Source organism: Montipora capricornis, chromosome 1, assembly GCF_036669925.1.
Source record: "Montipora capricornis isolate CH-2021 chromosome 1, ASM3666992v2, whole genome shotgun sequence".
NCBI lineage: Eukaryota > Metazoa > Cnidaria > Anthozoa > Scleractinia > Acroporidae > Montipora > Montipora capricornis.
Genome location: NC_090883.1, coordinates 9,992,427 through 10,009,926, shown reverse-complemented (window position 1 = coordinate 10,009,926; position 17,500 = coordinate 9,992,427). Strand labels below are relative to the sequence as shown.

The 17,500-nt window shown below is 39.0% G+C and overlaps 1 protein-coding gene across 2 annotated transcripts in view; it reads right to left on the bottom strand.

Annotated features, from left to right (window-relative positions):
- Window positions 1-17,500, bottom strand: part of LOC138050663 (protein white-like) — a 39,616-nt gene that overhangs the window by 21,478 nt on the left and 638 nt on the right. The window contains exons 2-8 of one of the 2 annotated variants that reach the window (XM_068896999.1): window positions 14,704-14,752; window positions 13,828-14,014; window positions 11,142-11,213; window positions 6,171-6,269; window positions 3,852-4,018; window positions 3,409-3,480; window positions 3,132-3,234 (exon numbers count right to left, since the gene is read on the bottom strand). In XM_068896999.1, the coding sequence (XP_068753100.1) occupies window positions 3,132-3,234; window positions 3,409-3,480; window positions 3,852-4,018; window positions 6,171-6,269; window positions 11,142-11,213; window positions 13,828-14,014; window positions 14,704-14,752 (749 nt within the window). The remainder of the gene's footprint in view (window positions 1-3,131; window positions 3,235-3,408; window positions 3,481-3,851; window positions 4,019-6,170; window positions 6,270-11,141; window positions 11,214-13,827; window positions 14,015-14,703; window positions 14,753-17,500) is intronic. The other variant, XM_068897054.1, reaches the window with a different exon arrangement.

Here is a 17,500-nt window from a genome sequence, read left to right as displayed (position 1 = left end):
CAGATGGACGACCCTTCAAATTCAAACAGTGGCGGAGCAGAACAGGTGGAGCAGCCCGAATACATGAACCCTGAACATCATGCATCACCGGAAATTGTGCTGCCGAGGTCGTCTAGGAACCGGAAGCTGCCCTCCAGATCCAAAGATTATGTAATAATGAACATTAGTTGAACACTCGCATAGCTATGAGGCATCGAGACTCGAAGCACTTTGATTTATTTCATGGATTACGCTATAGCACAAACTGTTACTCTGTATCGTGCGTTTCATGATTTTATTTATTTATGTTCCCTTTCTTTCTTTTTTTTTTTTTTCTTTTTTTTTTTATGAAAGGAAAGGTGTTACACGTGAACATGTAACTCAACAAGAAATTAGCATACGTAGCTTATTATACGTGCATTTGCAATGTGCAGTAAATTAGCATATCTAGCTTGTTATTTAAGACTTTGACGTTTCGCTATTAAAGCAATAACTTTATCGAGAGCACCACGCTATCAACAACACCTATCGTGATTGGTGCTCTTGGAAGCATATCAAAAGGTGCAAAGACCTGGTTTGGCAAGCTAGGTGTACCTGACTTCCTTGGAAGTGTACAATTATCGGCCATCCTTGGAACTGCTCACCTATTGCGGAAAGCGTTGTGTCTCTAAGCTACGGGCAGTAGTTGAGACACAATTAACATTACCCAGTAGAACACCCGACAACTGGAGAGAATCGAATAATAATAATAATAATAATAATAATAATAATAATAATAATTTATTATTAATAATTTATTAATAATAATAATTTATTAACGAATGTTTTATGCTTTCGCCTGACTGATTTTTCTCTTTGATACACAAGACTTTTTATGTACAATCCGTTTTTAGACCAATATGTTTTAGATCATCATTTTAAAGTGATGTTATTACTATTATTAGTTAGTTTTTTGTTTTGATTAGCTTTTTCTTTAGTAATGCTTAATTGTCTTTTTCCAATCTATAAATTATTCACATATCGTAAATAGTTTTCTATCGTGAACATGTAATTTAGTTTTTAAATTTGTAAATAATAATAATAATAATAATATCCTATACAAAAGCTTACAAATTTGGTAACAATTCAACTATTGTACACTACGATGATGCTAAAACGTGCTAAATGAAAAAAGAAATAATTTTTTCTCCGCTAACAAATATACTAGCTCTCAAGAGGGAGTAACTGCCGGAATACAAATGAATCTAATGGATATCCGCTGCATTTAAGCGGGAGTAGTCTATGAACTCACCTATCTTGTGAAAAGGTGTCCCTAAACCCCTGAAACTTGTATGCACTGATCTTGAAATTTCAAAGGACAGGAGGGTTCTGAGCCATGTCATAACAGAGTGGTAGGGTTTGCCGTCTTTTTGTGAGAGTTTCCCCGCTAAATGCTTAAGGTGGCTGGAACCGGTTTCACTACTTTCAAGGACCTTTTTATTAGAAGGGTTGTCACTACAAAACTGTATCACGTAAAAGAAATGTTATTGTACCATATCAAACGCCAATTGTTACTTAACAAAATGCGCTCACTATTTTGACGTTATAGGTTACCATGGCAACATGAAAGCTCTCCAAAAACACCCTATATTTCGTCTTTACTTGCTTATATCTTAAAAATGAACTCGGTGACCCCCATTTTTTATTGTAGAATAGTAATTAGCAATTTGACATAGGACTATCTGCAAAGTTAAAAAAAATTCTTGGGAGCCAATTAAGAGCTACCTTAAATTTTCGAAAAATTAAGGTAGCTCTGAATTGGCTCCCAAGAATTTTTTTAAACTTTGCAGATAGTTCTATCTCAAGATGCTAATTACTATTCTACAATAAAAAATGGGGGTCACCGAGTTCATTTTTAAGATATAAGCAAGTAAAGACGAAATATAGGGTGTTTTTGGAGACCTTTCATGTTGCCATGGTAACCCATTACGTCAAAATTGTGAGCGCATTTTGTTAAGCAATAATTGGTGTTTGACGTGGTACCATAACATTGCTGTTACGTGATATAGTATAGTAGTTATAACCCATCTAACAAGAAGGTCTCTAAAAGTGGTGAAACTGGTTCCAGCCACCTTAAGGAAACGCTGGAACTCGTTACCCATTCCAAATACCAGAGGAGTGAAACGACCTCAACTCAAGATCTAACACTCGCTGCTGATACTTCCGCTTCCTCTCATCCTCTTGCTCTTTGAAGACTGTGGACGTTGGCTTGCTCTGCAAGCACTTGGAATTAACATGCGTCACTCGGACATCGAAAAATGCAGTAACTCCTTGTGACCAGAAATTCCCTGCTTTTATGTTCAATCTTTCCTCTGAGCTTGTGGCTTCTAATATGGAATTGCTCGTTGTCAAGAGGTTGAAGGTGTTGTTCAACTTCAGTCCTTGTTGATAAGTGGGGTTAATAGGTTGCGAACACCATCGTGTCTCTGCGCTACACAGGGATGACAGGGCGTGGCAGACAGTAAATTTCTCCCCACAAACGCACCGGCTTGGTAAATCGGACAGGGGCATGTTATACCGTAACCGCAGAGAGTCTCTAAATTCCTGTTTATTTAGAGCTAGACCCTGATCTACAAGAGGCACGGCTTTAAGTCACGAACTCGCACCCTTGTCCCTTGATTGATGGACTAACTGCGACAAGTCTGGGGAAAGGGTGGCATCAATACTTTCCATTCTCGACTTCGCAGACACCATTTTGAGAGTTGACGATGTCTTTTTTAGTTCCTCCGTGGATTTATAGCTTGTCACAGTAACTGTGCTCTGTGTTGTAATTGATTCTACGTACGATGTTTTTATTGACGTAGACGCAGCAAAGTGTTTTGGTGCTTCAAATCTTAAATCCGGTATGCCCAACCCACCTTATGCCGGTCTCAATGTGACGAGCTGACGAATCTCGCTACAGAGAGACTCCATTTGGCCGAACAATGTTGGGAGAAGTAAGTCATCAATCGCTTCATGGATAGGATCAACGCAATCTTCAGATGATTCTATTGTGCGCATGAAACACCGCAGAAATTAATCGGTGGGTTATAACAGAGAATACAGTGGAATGGCTTGGCATGAATTGAGGTAAATTGGATCGGATAGAATACAATGTAGACAAACATAATTACCTGAACCCTCCTTTGGCAATTTTGTTCGTCACCAGGTATAATTGCCAAGGTGTGAACAAAGTGATCAGCAGGATTAAAATTAATTGGGCAGGGATATCCCAAGCTGTAAAGATAAAAATCAAAACCGATAAAATTATACTGAGTCGTTACGCTCAAAAGCCATCAAAGAAAGCGATTAATGGTGCTCTTAGTTCAGAAAACTAGTTTCATCTCTTCCTGTGCAGAACATCGGGAGCAAAACATTCATTATTCCTCTAAGACGTCGATGAATACGTACCTATCAAAATATTGGTTCGCACTGGTTGTGGCACCCATGTATGCAGTCCTTCCCTCAGCTAAAAGCAGTATGCTATAAACGGAAAGAGAACTTTAACATGTTAAACAAGAAATTTTCTCTTTCAGCAAAAACGCTGTGATATGCTATATTTACTATACGAATTACCACTTTTCCCACTAAGATGGATGTGCCGACGTTCTCGTGAACGCCTTCCCCAGTGAATCCGGCATTAGCTGTAATCACAGTGCTTCCATGAAATTTTATCTTCCTCGATGTTTTTATATATTAGCTATTCATTTCTGTGATTTGTTTCTTTGGCATATCACTCCAACAGCCTTTAGCACATTAATTTTCTATTGTGTTGGCAAATGCAATCATTGCTACTAATACCAATAACTAAATAATTTTCCTCTTTACTAATTGTATATACCACACCATTTCACCTGTCAAACATGGCGTAGACTTCCGATGAAGGTTGATGGATTGTGCAGATGATAGTTCTTCCCTGAGCTGCGAGCTGCTGTAGAGCTGCTACTAAGCTTTCCGCCATGAACGAATCAAGACCGGAAGTTGGTTCATCCGCAAACAGCAACGGGGGATCTGTTATTACCTAGTCAAAAACAGAACTGTATAACATACTTATATTAAAGAGACGAAGAGCGCTGCGTTTTTGAAGAAAAACTGGCTCTAAGTTGCTTATACCACAGTCCCAAAAGTTGATAAAATTAGCGGATAGAAATGTGGGACTGTGTTTTATTCCCAATGCTCATCAAATTTCTCGGAAAACAATAATTTTTGTCTCAAAGATTTTACTCCTCTTGTGTTCTTCTTTTTTTTTTCATGGTAAGCCCGAAGTCTACTTTGCAGAAATGATACACAGGCAATCGATCTGACACCAGGCGTCGAATGTGTCAAGCGCCTCAATGGCGCTATCCTCCGCGCAATTTTTTGTTGATAACGATTTCCATTTGATAATTCAGTTGGTTTTGATTCAACTTAGTGGATATTGAATTATTCAACAACAGAGCCGAGGCCGAAAGAGGATCATTCTCTTTTACTGCAACTGTTCTCGCTTAGGGGCGTCCTTTTATCAATGCAAACGACAAAATGTAGGGGTAGACTTGCCTTAAATTCCAAAAAAAAAAAAGGTTGATGGCAGGGGTATCATCCTTAACTAAATCTACATTATGATGCATGCAACTGAAGTGCTAATACTCCGATAAAAACTAAAACACGTTCGTGAATACTCTTTTTCTTTGGCCATCTCAGTTTTATCAGAAATAACATACAAACAGCGGTGACAAACATCAGATATAAACGCATCATTTGAAGTTAACTTTCACTTGACGTTTCGTATGCTTCTGCACACATCTTCACAAAAGAGTGACGGTTAATATTCAAAATTGGAGTTTAATTAAATGTACAGAATCACTAACTTATTAACTTAATTTGAGCGCTTTTTAAAGTACACTACGCCGTTAAAATAACGTAAAGAAACCTGTTCAAAAAGAACTTATCGGTCATATGCTTTGTAAGACGCAGCAAAGCGACTCCTTCGATGTTGTCACGGGAAGGCCCGTCCCAGCTCCCACAAATACTCGGTCATGGGGCAGAGGCGGTTCAACTTTAAACAACTGTAGAAAGGCGAGGATTTTATCAATCACAGAAATGTTTTCTCCAAAAGTGTCATGGCAATTAAAATTTTCTGTTTTGCGGAAAGAAAATTTGGGGTTAGTTGCACTTTAAAGCTGAGTGTTTATTTTTAGTTTGTTTAGAGCTGCTTTTTGGCATAACTTTAGAAGACTTTAAGTTTGGATAAGGTCGCATGATGCCTGGATGACCGATGACAGAAGAACAGAAACGAAAAAAGAGAGAAAGAGAACAAGAACGACAAAACAGTATACCAGTAATAGCTCAAACTTGGTGGAAGAAGTTACTCCGCAATTCTTTTCTTGGGCACTAAACCCTTTACAATGTCTTGGTCAATATCCAGTTCAGTTCCGTAGTCCGAAGTCCAAAGTCCTCATTCCGTGACCCAACCATGTGGTTAAGGGAAATCGTAGAATAGTTGTTCACATTTCAAACGGTTGTCAATGGCGTTGACTCCAATCAAAACCAGTAAAGAGGTGCTTTAAAAGTTTCTACGATGGTGTTTAAAAATATTTAATACTTTTCCTTACTAATACCCGGAGAATAAAATTATACAATTAGCCCGGTAGGATATGTCACCTAGTCATACGATGACCGGATATTGCATTGCGTGCAACGAAAACACAAAAACACACATTTCCCCGTAAATCTGTCGCGTAGTTGTCCGTGGTTTAGTGGTCATCGCGATTGCCTTGAGGAGATACCGAGCTCGAATCCAACTTGGACTGCCTTCAATCTCGACTCCAGCGCTCTTTTGCGCATGACTGCCACGATAAAGCAGCGTAAGCACTGGGGTCGAGAATGGGACTGCCTTCAACGAGAGAAAGAAATCTTACGCGTGTGCAGCCAAACGCATGCCAAATAACAATGAAAAGGGTAAAGTCCAAAAACGGAGTCGAATCCTATACTTTGTTCTTCGAACAAAGTAAAAATTGCTTTGTTGTTCCGTTGTTATGTAAGGCCACTAGTTGCTACGGTGCAATATTGGTCAGCCTCGTTTTAAAGTCACAATTCCACTCTGAATATCTCGTCGTGATAGCCAATCAGATGGCGAGAATTCCCCTAGGTATGCGATTCTGTCAAATAATGAACGATAATAAGATGCTCACTACCTCTGAGGCAAATGACAGTCTTTTCTTTTCTCCGCCTGAGATCCCACTCAATCTTCCAGCTATTCCAATGTACGTATCAGCACACTTCATGAGTCCCAGCTGGAATGGCAAAGCAATGTTGAAACACAAAAAGATGTCACTCTTGAGGCACCAAGTTCGTCATATCGAAACATACTTCGCTATCAAAGTGAATATTGATTCTTAGTTTAACGTAATTCCAGCCGTTCAGGGGTCAATTTAATAAAACGTTTACCCGTGTAATTTACAAGTGTAGCTATTGTTCTCAGGCTCTAAAACAATGGCTACACTTGTAAGTTACACGTGTAAAAGTTTTATTAAATTGACCCCAGTTATGATTTACCTGTAGTTACTTTTACTAAGACAGACTTAACTGATTAAATGTAATGAGAACTGCTAGTCTTGTACCCCATATAAACCATGTGGGCGTTAGCCCTTCTAATGGAAATGGGCCCATACAAGGACAGAGAAAAACTCTGACCAGGGTGGGAATTGAGCCCACGACCTTCGGGTTAGATCACCGCTGCTCTACCGACTAAGCTACAAGGTTATACGGGAGCAGGCCGTGCATGGGAACTGAAGATCTTAAAGTCACGGCAATGAAAATGTACAAGTACAACGAAGGGTTACGTTTTTACAAACGTTGGCCGTGTAGCACTTTATATTTCAACAGACTAACTGATTAGAGTGTAATGAGAAGTGCTATTCCTGTACCCTATATAAACCATGTGGGCGTTAGCCCTACTAATGGAAATGGGCCCACACAAGGACAGGGAAGAACTCTGACCAGGGTGGGAATTGAAACCACGACCTTCGGGTTAGATCACTGTCCTTCTGTCCACACACGGACCCACACAAGGACAGAGAAGAACTCTGACCAGGGTGGGAACTGAACCCACGACCATCGGGTTAGATCACCGGGTTGGTTACCGTCCTTGTGTGGGCCTATTTCCATTAGTAGGACTAACGCTCATATGGTTCATACGGGGTACAAGACTAGCACTTCTCATTGCACTCTTATCAGTTACGTGCTACACCGCCAACGTTTGTAAAAAAGGAACCCCTACTTTTACTAAGGCCGAATGGTTCCTCGATGGAATGGGTCATTGTGCAGATTACTGACCAAGTGGTCGGGTGGTGTTAGTCGACTTTCTCCAAAACGTTGCTTCATCTCCTTGGGTAAATTAAATGTCGGCCGCGTTCTGTGTGTTGAGGTGGTCGTAGAAATCATCGATTTCATTTTCGTTAATGCACTGCCAAAGAAGCCTGTTTGTAAGTGTTAAAACTTGGTCCTCGAGATTTTTATCTTCCATGACTATTTTAACCACAACGACAGAAACTGGCGAGTCCATCGGTGGTAGTCTCACGCAATCTAGAGCGAGTTGAGGTGGAAAACTGGTGATTTCATTTCAAAATACACTACATAGTTCTACAAAGGTTAGTCGTCGTCGAATGTGTTTTCAATGTAAGAAGAGACAAAGTTAGTTTTAGCTTCTGATTAGATAGTTTACGCAGATGAATGATTGATAACACAATGACGAAAGGCGCCACACTGAAAATACTCTTACTGCACTGAGGTAGGTAATATATCTTGCTTAATCAAAGTATTCGCATACGATAGACCGCAAAAGTCGAACAATAGTTACGACTATTCGGCAAGAATACGCATTATTAGGGAGTGAATAATGCTGGAAAGCATATCCCGTCACTACGCACTCTTCTCGTTTTGAGCCACGTCGAATCGTTTAATCCTCTGGTGCCCCAAATACTAACAAGTGTTCACTCGATCCTCTATTAAGTGTATGGCTTTCCTGTTGTATTCTATAAACAATTTTTCCACTCTCAGTTTTCCAGATCCCTTTAACGTGGCTATCAACAGTCTTATATTAAGACATCTCACAGGGACCATATAATTTTTAAGATCTTTCAAACAGTCCGACCACTCTTTTGCTTCGAAGACCATTGAAAACGATTTCAATGAAGTTTTCAGTTAGCACATAAGAATTATAGTACAGAATGTCTCTGCTAAGAGTCAAAAGTGATATCTTGAGGGGTGTTGATAATAATTCCAAACTCCTCTTTGCTTGATTTGTCCCCGCATTTGATGTAGATCTGACTGTACTCTGTTAGAAACACTGAATTATCGCTTTGTATCGAGGACAGTTTTAGCTACAGGTAAATCACCGTATTGTTTTTAGTGTTTTAGGCCCCATCTTACTGGGCTTGTTTGAATCTCGTCCTCAGGTCACCGTCAGCAATGCTTTCAGTTTTCCTTTTCTTAAACCTTACAGCATATGGTCACATAGCTTTTTCTGCTTGTGCGCCAAATCTGTGGAATCACTTTCCATCACAATGAATAAACTATACTTCCGTTGATATTTTGAAGGAAACTTGGAGATGTTGCTTTTTAAACGTGGGTCATGTGACATTTACACGTATGTCCACTTATGTCCAGAAATACACTTAATTCGATGCATGCCCAATTTTGACATCCAACACGAAGTGTATCATTAAGCCTAAGCCTCGGCTACCTATTTTTAACAATAAGGTAAGGGTATAGGTTAATGATATTTTAGGTCAGGGTAAATGCATTTGCAGCATTTGGGAGACACTTTGCGAAGTTATAGAGAAGAGCCAGGGGCTTCGTGCTGCCTATTGAAAACCGTGTGCATCTAATTACGTGCATTTGTAATATTTCATTTTTATTAGGCTAGTAAACATGTTTTAAATTCTTTTTATTCTCTCATTTAGGTTCTACACATTTTAATTAAAGCGCCTTAGAACCATTGTATTTTAGAGTTATACAAATGAACGAGTTGCCAAAGGGTTCTGGGATCGCCAGAGGGCAAACACTGCAAGTCGCTGTAAGAAAATGTATGGCGAAAACTTATTTCCACGTCCAAAAAACGGTTTTGGAGAGAGATCAAAGCTTTTTTCGATACAGATTTATCAGAAATCGATTTGGGCAATGTTGTTACGTGGCAAGTGTAAGTTTTTGTTGGAGTAACCTTCAAATATGACATAAAATTTACTTGGATTAACCTTGCTCGAGTGAGATTTATTTTGAAATTGACATCTCTTCATGGTCTCGAAATATTACAAAATTAGGTACGAATCTGGAGAAATAAAGCTTTCTTAGTCGTATTTACGTGTGTCTAGGCTGTTTCCTTATTCGCTACGTCTTGCGTAAACGAATTATGGCTTCTGGAAAGATACCTCCACAAAGAAAAGAAGTCGTTTTCAGAGGAGATGGAAATTGTTTTTACAGAGCTATTGCTCTTTGGAGGGATGAAATGAGCGATGAGAAACATGAGGAAATCCATAGGTTAAGTTCTTGTTTGATTGAAAAAAATCCAACGGTTTCCGAGCAGCTACTATTTTCTACAAACTCTGCGAGAGTGCAATCACTTAAAAGTAGTACGATGATTCTGCAGCTGCTCAAGAAAACCATTTCAATGTCCTTCCGCCTCGAGGCAGCTGTTTTAATGCTCCTCTTCCATATAATACAGCAGTATCTGTTCCGATAGATTTAAATAACAATAGGAATTCATGTCTGATATACCCCAGCTGTTACACGTAAACAAACCTTTTCTTCTGTCAAACTACCATCTACATGTAGAACTTAATGTATTAAAGTCACTGAATCTAATTAAACCTATCAAGCTCCACTATGACTTCGACCAATACAAAAGCGTCATCTTCATATACTAGTTCTCTGTAGATCTGATCTTTGGGACAGGTCTTTGAGCTAGATTTTAGTACTCCCACAATCATACTCTCTTATGTACAAAGTTGGTGTAGGACATTCACAGGTTCTGTAACCTCGTACAAAATTATTTCAACAGACCTTTGTACTAATCGAAAGCTTGAATTGGTCACAATTAAAGGGACACGGTCACGGTCTGCGCATGCTCGTGTAGCTGATCGAAACTTGAAAAAGTCAGCCTGACTTTTTCAAGTTACTAGCAATCACAAATTCAAAATGGCGTCTAGCGAATGATCCGGACATGGCGGTAAACGCATCAACTCAGGGCGGAAACGAAAGGTCGAAGACAGAGGGAAATTTGCTTTAGATAAAGATAGCATTTGCTGTAGACAAACTTGATTTAATGAAAAATATATGCAGAATTCTTCAACTTACCGATATTTCCATAATGGCGGTCGAGCGTGATAAGTCTCGGGGAGAATGAATGCTACTGCGCATGTCAACCTGTGACAGTGTCCCTTTAATAGCTCTAGCCCACGACAAAACATCATTGTTATTCCTGGGCGGGTAAAATCTTTATATTCCAACGTGAGGAAAAATCTGTTGCTTCTCTGGGTACCTTCGATCGTTGTCACAACCCCACACATCACAATGGTCGCCACTAGCCACATTTCCAATATTATTTGCATTGCTGAGTTTAGAAATAGGCCAAAAGCCAGCCCATACACACATAAATACAACTGAAAAGGCTTTATTGAGTTATTTCCTCCAGATTTATTCCTAATTTTATAGTATTTTGAGACCATTTCACAATTAACCTTATGAAAGCAAGGAAGGTTTTCAGCAAATTTTTCTCATATTTGACGGTTATTCAAACAAAAATGTACACTTGCCACGCGTCAACATTGTGCAAATAGATTTCTGATAAAACTGAGTCGAAAAAAGCGTTGAGCTCTCTCCAAAATCGTTTTTTTTTTGGACGACGCATAAGTTTATGCCGTACATTTTCTCACAGCAACTTGCAATGTTTGCCCCTTGGCGATCCCAGAACCCTTTGCGTATAAAGCACGGATCTGATTGATGGCAACTCATTCATTGTACTTATTATTAATAATATTCTCATTATCATTAAACAAACAAGTAACAAAGGGGATATAATCCGTAAGACAGCGCGCTAAAAACGGCCTTAAGTCGTTTGCTAACCCACTCAACTCTGATATAGTTGAAAGTGTTGTATTCCCTCATACCTGAAGGATAACTTCCTCCACACGCGCTATCCGCTGTTGATCGGGAACATGTTTGTCCATGCGCAGGAAAGCCTTTAAAAGAAGACAAATCCATCCATAAGGAAGAAAAGAATTAAAAGGTCTATTCTTAGACCAATATTACTTCAAATAGATGTAAATAAGAGATTTATTTGAGTAAATCTGCAGCGAGGAATGATGGATGTTGAACTTTACCTAACCCATTTAACCGACAAGTAATTTTCCACTGGAACACTAATTGGTAACAGGTCCGTATAAATTCGGAATGAAATCTCTTAGGGCAAGTTGAACAACCAAAACAGCTCGATTACCACCACAAATGAAAATGGTTCATTCAAATCCCGTTAAAGACCGTCCAGCTTCGCGCGAGAAACGACACTCATCATCATCATCATCATCATCAACATCATCACATCTCTCACCAGGATGACGTAGAGCCCCCCCAAAAAAGAGTTATCCATGTTTAAGTTAACTTTCAAGTTTATTATTGCAAATTACCTAAGCTACTACAAAAGAATCACTCTTACCTGCAAGTAGCAACTGCTAATCTGGGCGGGTAGAGTGATAAATAAATGTACTTACAAATTATACACTTTTAAAACGCATGTTCCTTTATAACGTACGTTCGGTACTTTATTTTGATTGTAATATAGGTATATTTTATAAATTATTTATATGATTTACCGTAAGTGTGACGTAATAGTTGGTATGCCAAAATAATCCTCCCCCTGTTTGAGAATTTGAAGTAACTAGTTTGGCATTTTATTCTTATAGCATGACTTGGGTGATTTCCTAAGATCTGGAAGAATACAATTCCATAATGCGCAACGTCCAGAAAAAGATTTGATTTGATGGGTTAACCTGAAATATTTAGTGTAGAGATTACCGACGGAAGAAATTTGTTGTACGTCTGTATTTCGCTCGCAGAATTGAAAAGATTAGCTATATTACAGGGTGATGAGTTATTGAAGACATCGTGCATTAAAATCGACACTGATGTAAAATAATTAAAGCAAGCTGATTGGGAGGCAACAGGACGAAAGAAAGAAGGGGGATGGCGGGAGATCTGTAAAGAGCAAAGTAGATAAGACGTAAGGCACGCTTTTGTAAAACAAGGATTTGATTAAGGTAAATCTGTGGTGCCTGGCCCCAAACAGTAAGGCCATAGGTTAGGTAGAGGAAAATCAAAGATCACAGCATGCTAGAAGTCTTGCAATAATACCAATGATTTTATTTATTTTTGTTGTAATATAGGAAACATGATATTTCCCAGAATCAAGCAATACGCCAAGATATTTTATGTATATCTCTTGGTCGAGAGACATAACTTGTTAGTGTCATAATCGAATATATTCATTTGAGGATGACTTCATTATCAAGTTTCTTCTGATAAGGATGAAAGATGACAAAGTTCGACTTCTTAGCATTTAAAGTTAACTTATTGGCAACTAACTATTCCCAGACTTTACTTAATTCGATGTTGACAACACTTTCAAGGGATTTTCTACTTGCACAAATCCCATAATACACCTGTTTTATACCTAAAAATCTGCAGAGGCATTGTTTTCGATTTCTCTTGGGACATCTGCATGTCCCTGGAGAAATTGCAAACAATGATTAAGCAAAATTTTGGGGGCTGAAAGACGTATATTGTGGGATTTGTTCAAGTAGAGAATTTAATATTTTTATCGGCATATAACAGATTAGTGTCATTAGCAAACAGGCAAGACGTTAATTTTTCAGATGATCTGTATAAGCCGTTGACGTACAGCGTATGAAGGAACAATGTATTGGCCACTCGCGGCCAGGCATATGTGCTCACAAATATTTTGATATCATCGCAGTTGTAAACGCTATTTCAGCGGTAGTGAAGGCCTGCAAAATCCAGGCTCGAACGAGATTGGAACCCGTAAACCTCTACGATACCGGTGCATTGATCTACCAATTGAGCTATCAAGCCAACTGGGAGCTGGTCAGTTTTTGTGAGTACATACCTGAACCCATGGATGATATATTGTATTATTTATTTGTTTAATGCATTATGCTATATCCTAAAAAAAAAGGTTTTTATCGAGTCGTTGAACCTTGAAGCGGACCAAAGCTATTTTAGAAGACAGCTGACGGTGCTCGACGCATTCCCTCGCGAAATACTTATAACCACCATAACAAATCATATTTTCACCATATTGAAAGGCGTCTACATTGTTCGCAGAGTTTTATTGGTTAGCCGTTGTAGTACAAAACATCGACTTAACCCTACAAAAACGGATTGTAACGTGTGAGAGTAAATGCATTTAAATAACCACTGACACAGGCTACGCGAAAGACGAACAGGTTATTCTGAAAGCCTGAAAGGTCTAGCTATATTAAAAAACTTTCGTGTTCAAGCAAATTGCCTTCTCAATCGAGAGAGACTGACGTTAACTTTTTGTCGATAGAGCTCTCTCAAGTAAGAACTTGTACACTTTCAGTCAAAGAGCTTGATTTAAAATAAACAGTTTTCAGCTCGAAACTCCTCACCTAAATATTTCCAGTTAGGGTTACAAAGAGAAAAGTAATTTTTTTTGTATAGTAGTGGCTTTAAAGGTTTTCTATTACGTTTTCGCCACAGTTAGAAGCACACCAAAGGTTTGAATTAGTTTTCAGTTCACAGACAACTGTGAATTACCTGGAAAGTTAAATGTTCCCTAACTGTGAGCGATCCAATGAAGAGATCTTCTTGTTGAACGTAGGCTGATACGGCGTTTATTTCCCTTCCAATCGGGCAATCATTCACCTCTACAGTACCACTGACCTCCATGTGACTGATGTTACGATGAGCTAACACATTCATGAGAGTGGATTTGCCAGCACCGCTGAAATGAAAACATAAAGAAAACACTCGCAGACAAGAAAGACTGATGCGGAACATACGACATATGGTACCATTATATATTTCCGAGCACAGAATTTCAAAAAGTGACCGGGGAGTCCCTGTAAAGATGACGAAACATATGTATGAGACAACTAAACAGAACTGAACCTGACGATTTTTTGGGCGTGGCCAAAATTTACTCAGTTCAGTACCCCAGTATTCTAACTGACACTGGCGATGACATCTCTTTTCGCACAAGATCGTCTTTAAAACATTTCTTGAAAAAAAATAACATAACTATCAAATTTAAATTTGATGGTGCTCTGTCATCTACACTTATATCGAACAACCTTGAAATCTGCCCTGGCTTTTGCTGAATTAAACAATTTCTAAATAACTATATACTGCAGTGAGAATACTGAAGAGTTATTTGCGAAACAAGTACGGTTACTGTTTCCCTTATTTTTGAGCTGATAATCTTATTAAGGGCCCCTAAAAGACGCAAGTGTGATACCTTTTTGTGTATAGCACACAAAATCCTAAAACACACGGCTGAAAATTACACGTTCTTACGGCTTAAGGGCAAAATCTAGGTCAGCACCATGGCCGCTTCCTCAGGTTTTTTCCACCTATCAAAGCTATCAGTAGCACTTTATGTGATAATGGGTTCAAATCACTGTTTTTGTTTACCTTGCACCCATGACAGCTAACAATGAACCAGCTTTAACCTTCCCACTCACTGCAGACAAAAATTATTTTAAAAAACTGAGTCATGGATGAGTGTGTTAAGGTACGATTTCTAAAACTAAGACAAGAACGTCATGGCAAAAGCAAAGGTTAATATTTCGTCCATTTATTCATTTGTATTTACACTCTCACTTACCTTTTACAATTTATTAGCATCTATAAATAAAGGTAAGTTAGAGTACAGGCTTCCTGGACAAACCATAGGAGCCAGGAAGCCAAGCCAAGCCAGAACAATGCTGTGTTTGTTATTGGGCCGAAAAGTTACGTGACTGGGATATTTCTTCAGTGGGGGCATACACATTGATTTGAATTAAATACATGGAAAGCACGGAGTACACTCAATGATCGAAAATCTTAGAAGTTCGTCTTCAGTGTCCAGGTACGTCGCAGATCACAAACCTGCAAGCTATAGGGGTTTTGTTTGCTGGGCTGAGGAGACTTGTGCAAGTTTTCTATGTTTCAATTCTGTAACGTTTGCGGAATACTGTAACTTGCTGTGACGCAAAGTTCTAGATTTTTAAATTATCTCAATAGATAATTTCAGTCTTGGTTATATGGCTAACGATTTGACTAACCATGCAGCCACCTGCTATGAACAAGGATTTTGCGAAATATTTCAATAAAATAACTGTATATATTTGAAGTGCGCGTTATAGACGAAAGGTAGAAGTGATCCATGACTGGACAATATAAGCACGAAGTAAAACGACAAGTGGAATGGGAACTGGAATAGGAACTTGGACTTAATATATGAAAGCAAGCATTCCCGTACAAAGAGCCCAGGAGACATGTTGAAGTGTATACGGCCTTTCCACACTCCATTGAGGAAAGAGAGGTTCATGAAGCAATATGTTTACTTTAAGGATGTCTCGCAATACGCAAGAGAGTTACATGGGCTAAAGCGATAATCTAAAAGGCTTTCAAAATCTAACAAAGCGCCAAGAGTGTTAACGATGCTTCTTGTCTGCGACAATGGAATTGTATTCTAGAAAATAAGATCCCAAATTAGATTTGTGACTAAGCAACCTGGCCACGTTTAAAAGAAGTCATCTGGCAAAGTTGTTGGAATTCATTTAGCTCGAGGCAGATTAGAAACGGGCATTCTCAATCTGACAATAACGTAATTTTACTGCCATTGGCACCACCCGATATTGCGATAGCTGAAACGGCCAGTGTTCTGAGCACTTTGGCATTGATATCGTCTATTACACTGGGGGCGCTTGGGCTTTGATAGATTCTGCTAGCACAATCTATGGCATAATTCGTCATTACGAGCACTTTTTTCAGCGATTTTCCGAAAAAAAGCATTGCTAGCACTTTTGAGTAGTTTTGCAGCACAAAATTTTCGTGTAGTGATCATGCAACCTTTGGCCCAAGATCAGTGATACAGGCAAATTTTAATAAAAAAATTGAGAAATTATTTTTTGTTTGCTTGTTGTCACATTCAGGAGACCACAGGAAGTGATCCAGGACTCTTTTCATAGGACTAAACGCATGCGCATAACTAGCACAGTTACTCACCTTAGATGGCGTCCGCGACAGCGAGTGTATACAGGGAATTTATACTTTATTTATAAGTTTGTAGTTCTAAATGGGGTAAATGTGTTTGGCATTTACTCGTTTGTTGCACAGTTATTGAGGTATTTAGTAAAAAGTAGAAGAATAATTTCTGCATCGTTTGCTAAACTAAGCAGAACTAGCATAGTTACTGGCATAGTTTTAGAAATATACGAGCACTGCTAGAAGCACATTATGCTACTTTTGCAAGTACTATCTATCAAAGCCTAGGGGCGCTTATTAAAGAGCGGCCTCTTATACAAACCATTAGATCATCTCCGGTATATTTTAACACAATTAACCATCAGAATCTGAAACTTCTATATATACCCATGCAATTCACGAGAGTTAGCCCTAGCAATGAAACCGGGCCCATACAAGGATAGAGAAAAAGCAGATAAAGGTCGGAATTGGACCCTCGCCTTTCCAATGAGAAAAACTAGTATCACGTCAATGTACATTTGTAAGTACCGAGAAGTATGTTTTATTTTTTCAAACGTTGTCGTGTATCACTAATATTTCAACCGAATTAACTATCGGGGTGCAGCATAAAGTGCTATCTTATCCAAACTTAGGGTTGGGAGTATCCTGGCTATTCTCAGTCCGGATTAGGAATAACAAAATACACGGAATATCAATTTGGAAAAGAACATATATTCTGAAAACGGAATACTATTAGCGAAGGTGACCTGAGAACTATTGTATCCAAGCATGCGCCAATGGCGTTGGCATGGCGAGTGAAAAAGGTTTCCCGAAAGTTTGGAAGACGAAATGTTGAAATCTGGTCGTAAGTACCAGTTTTTTGGCGGTTTTCTCGATTTTTCGGTTTGCTTCGTTTGCTGAGGGGGAAGATGACGAAGAATTGTACTTGTGAGTGCTTTGCGCGAAAAAAGGTTCGTGGTTTTTGCACAAGCCAACATCACTTCTCTTGACCAGGCAAGAGCACTTTTTTTATTAACACAAACTGACAGCTCTTCTTGTTCTAGCACCGGTACAGAAAAAGAAGAGAGGCCAGCACACCCACCGTGCATCTACGGCAGACATTTTGCATTGCTATTCCATTCAAACTTTTACAATTTTTTAAGCTGCCGGTGGGCGATCAGCAGGCCGCGTATCATTTCCCGCTAAAACTTTCCCAAAAGAACGCATATTCTGCCTATTCCGAGTGAACCATATTCCGGTC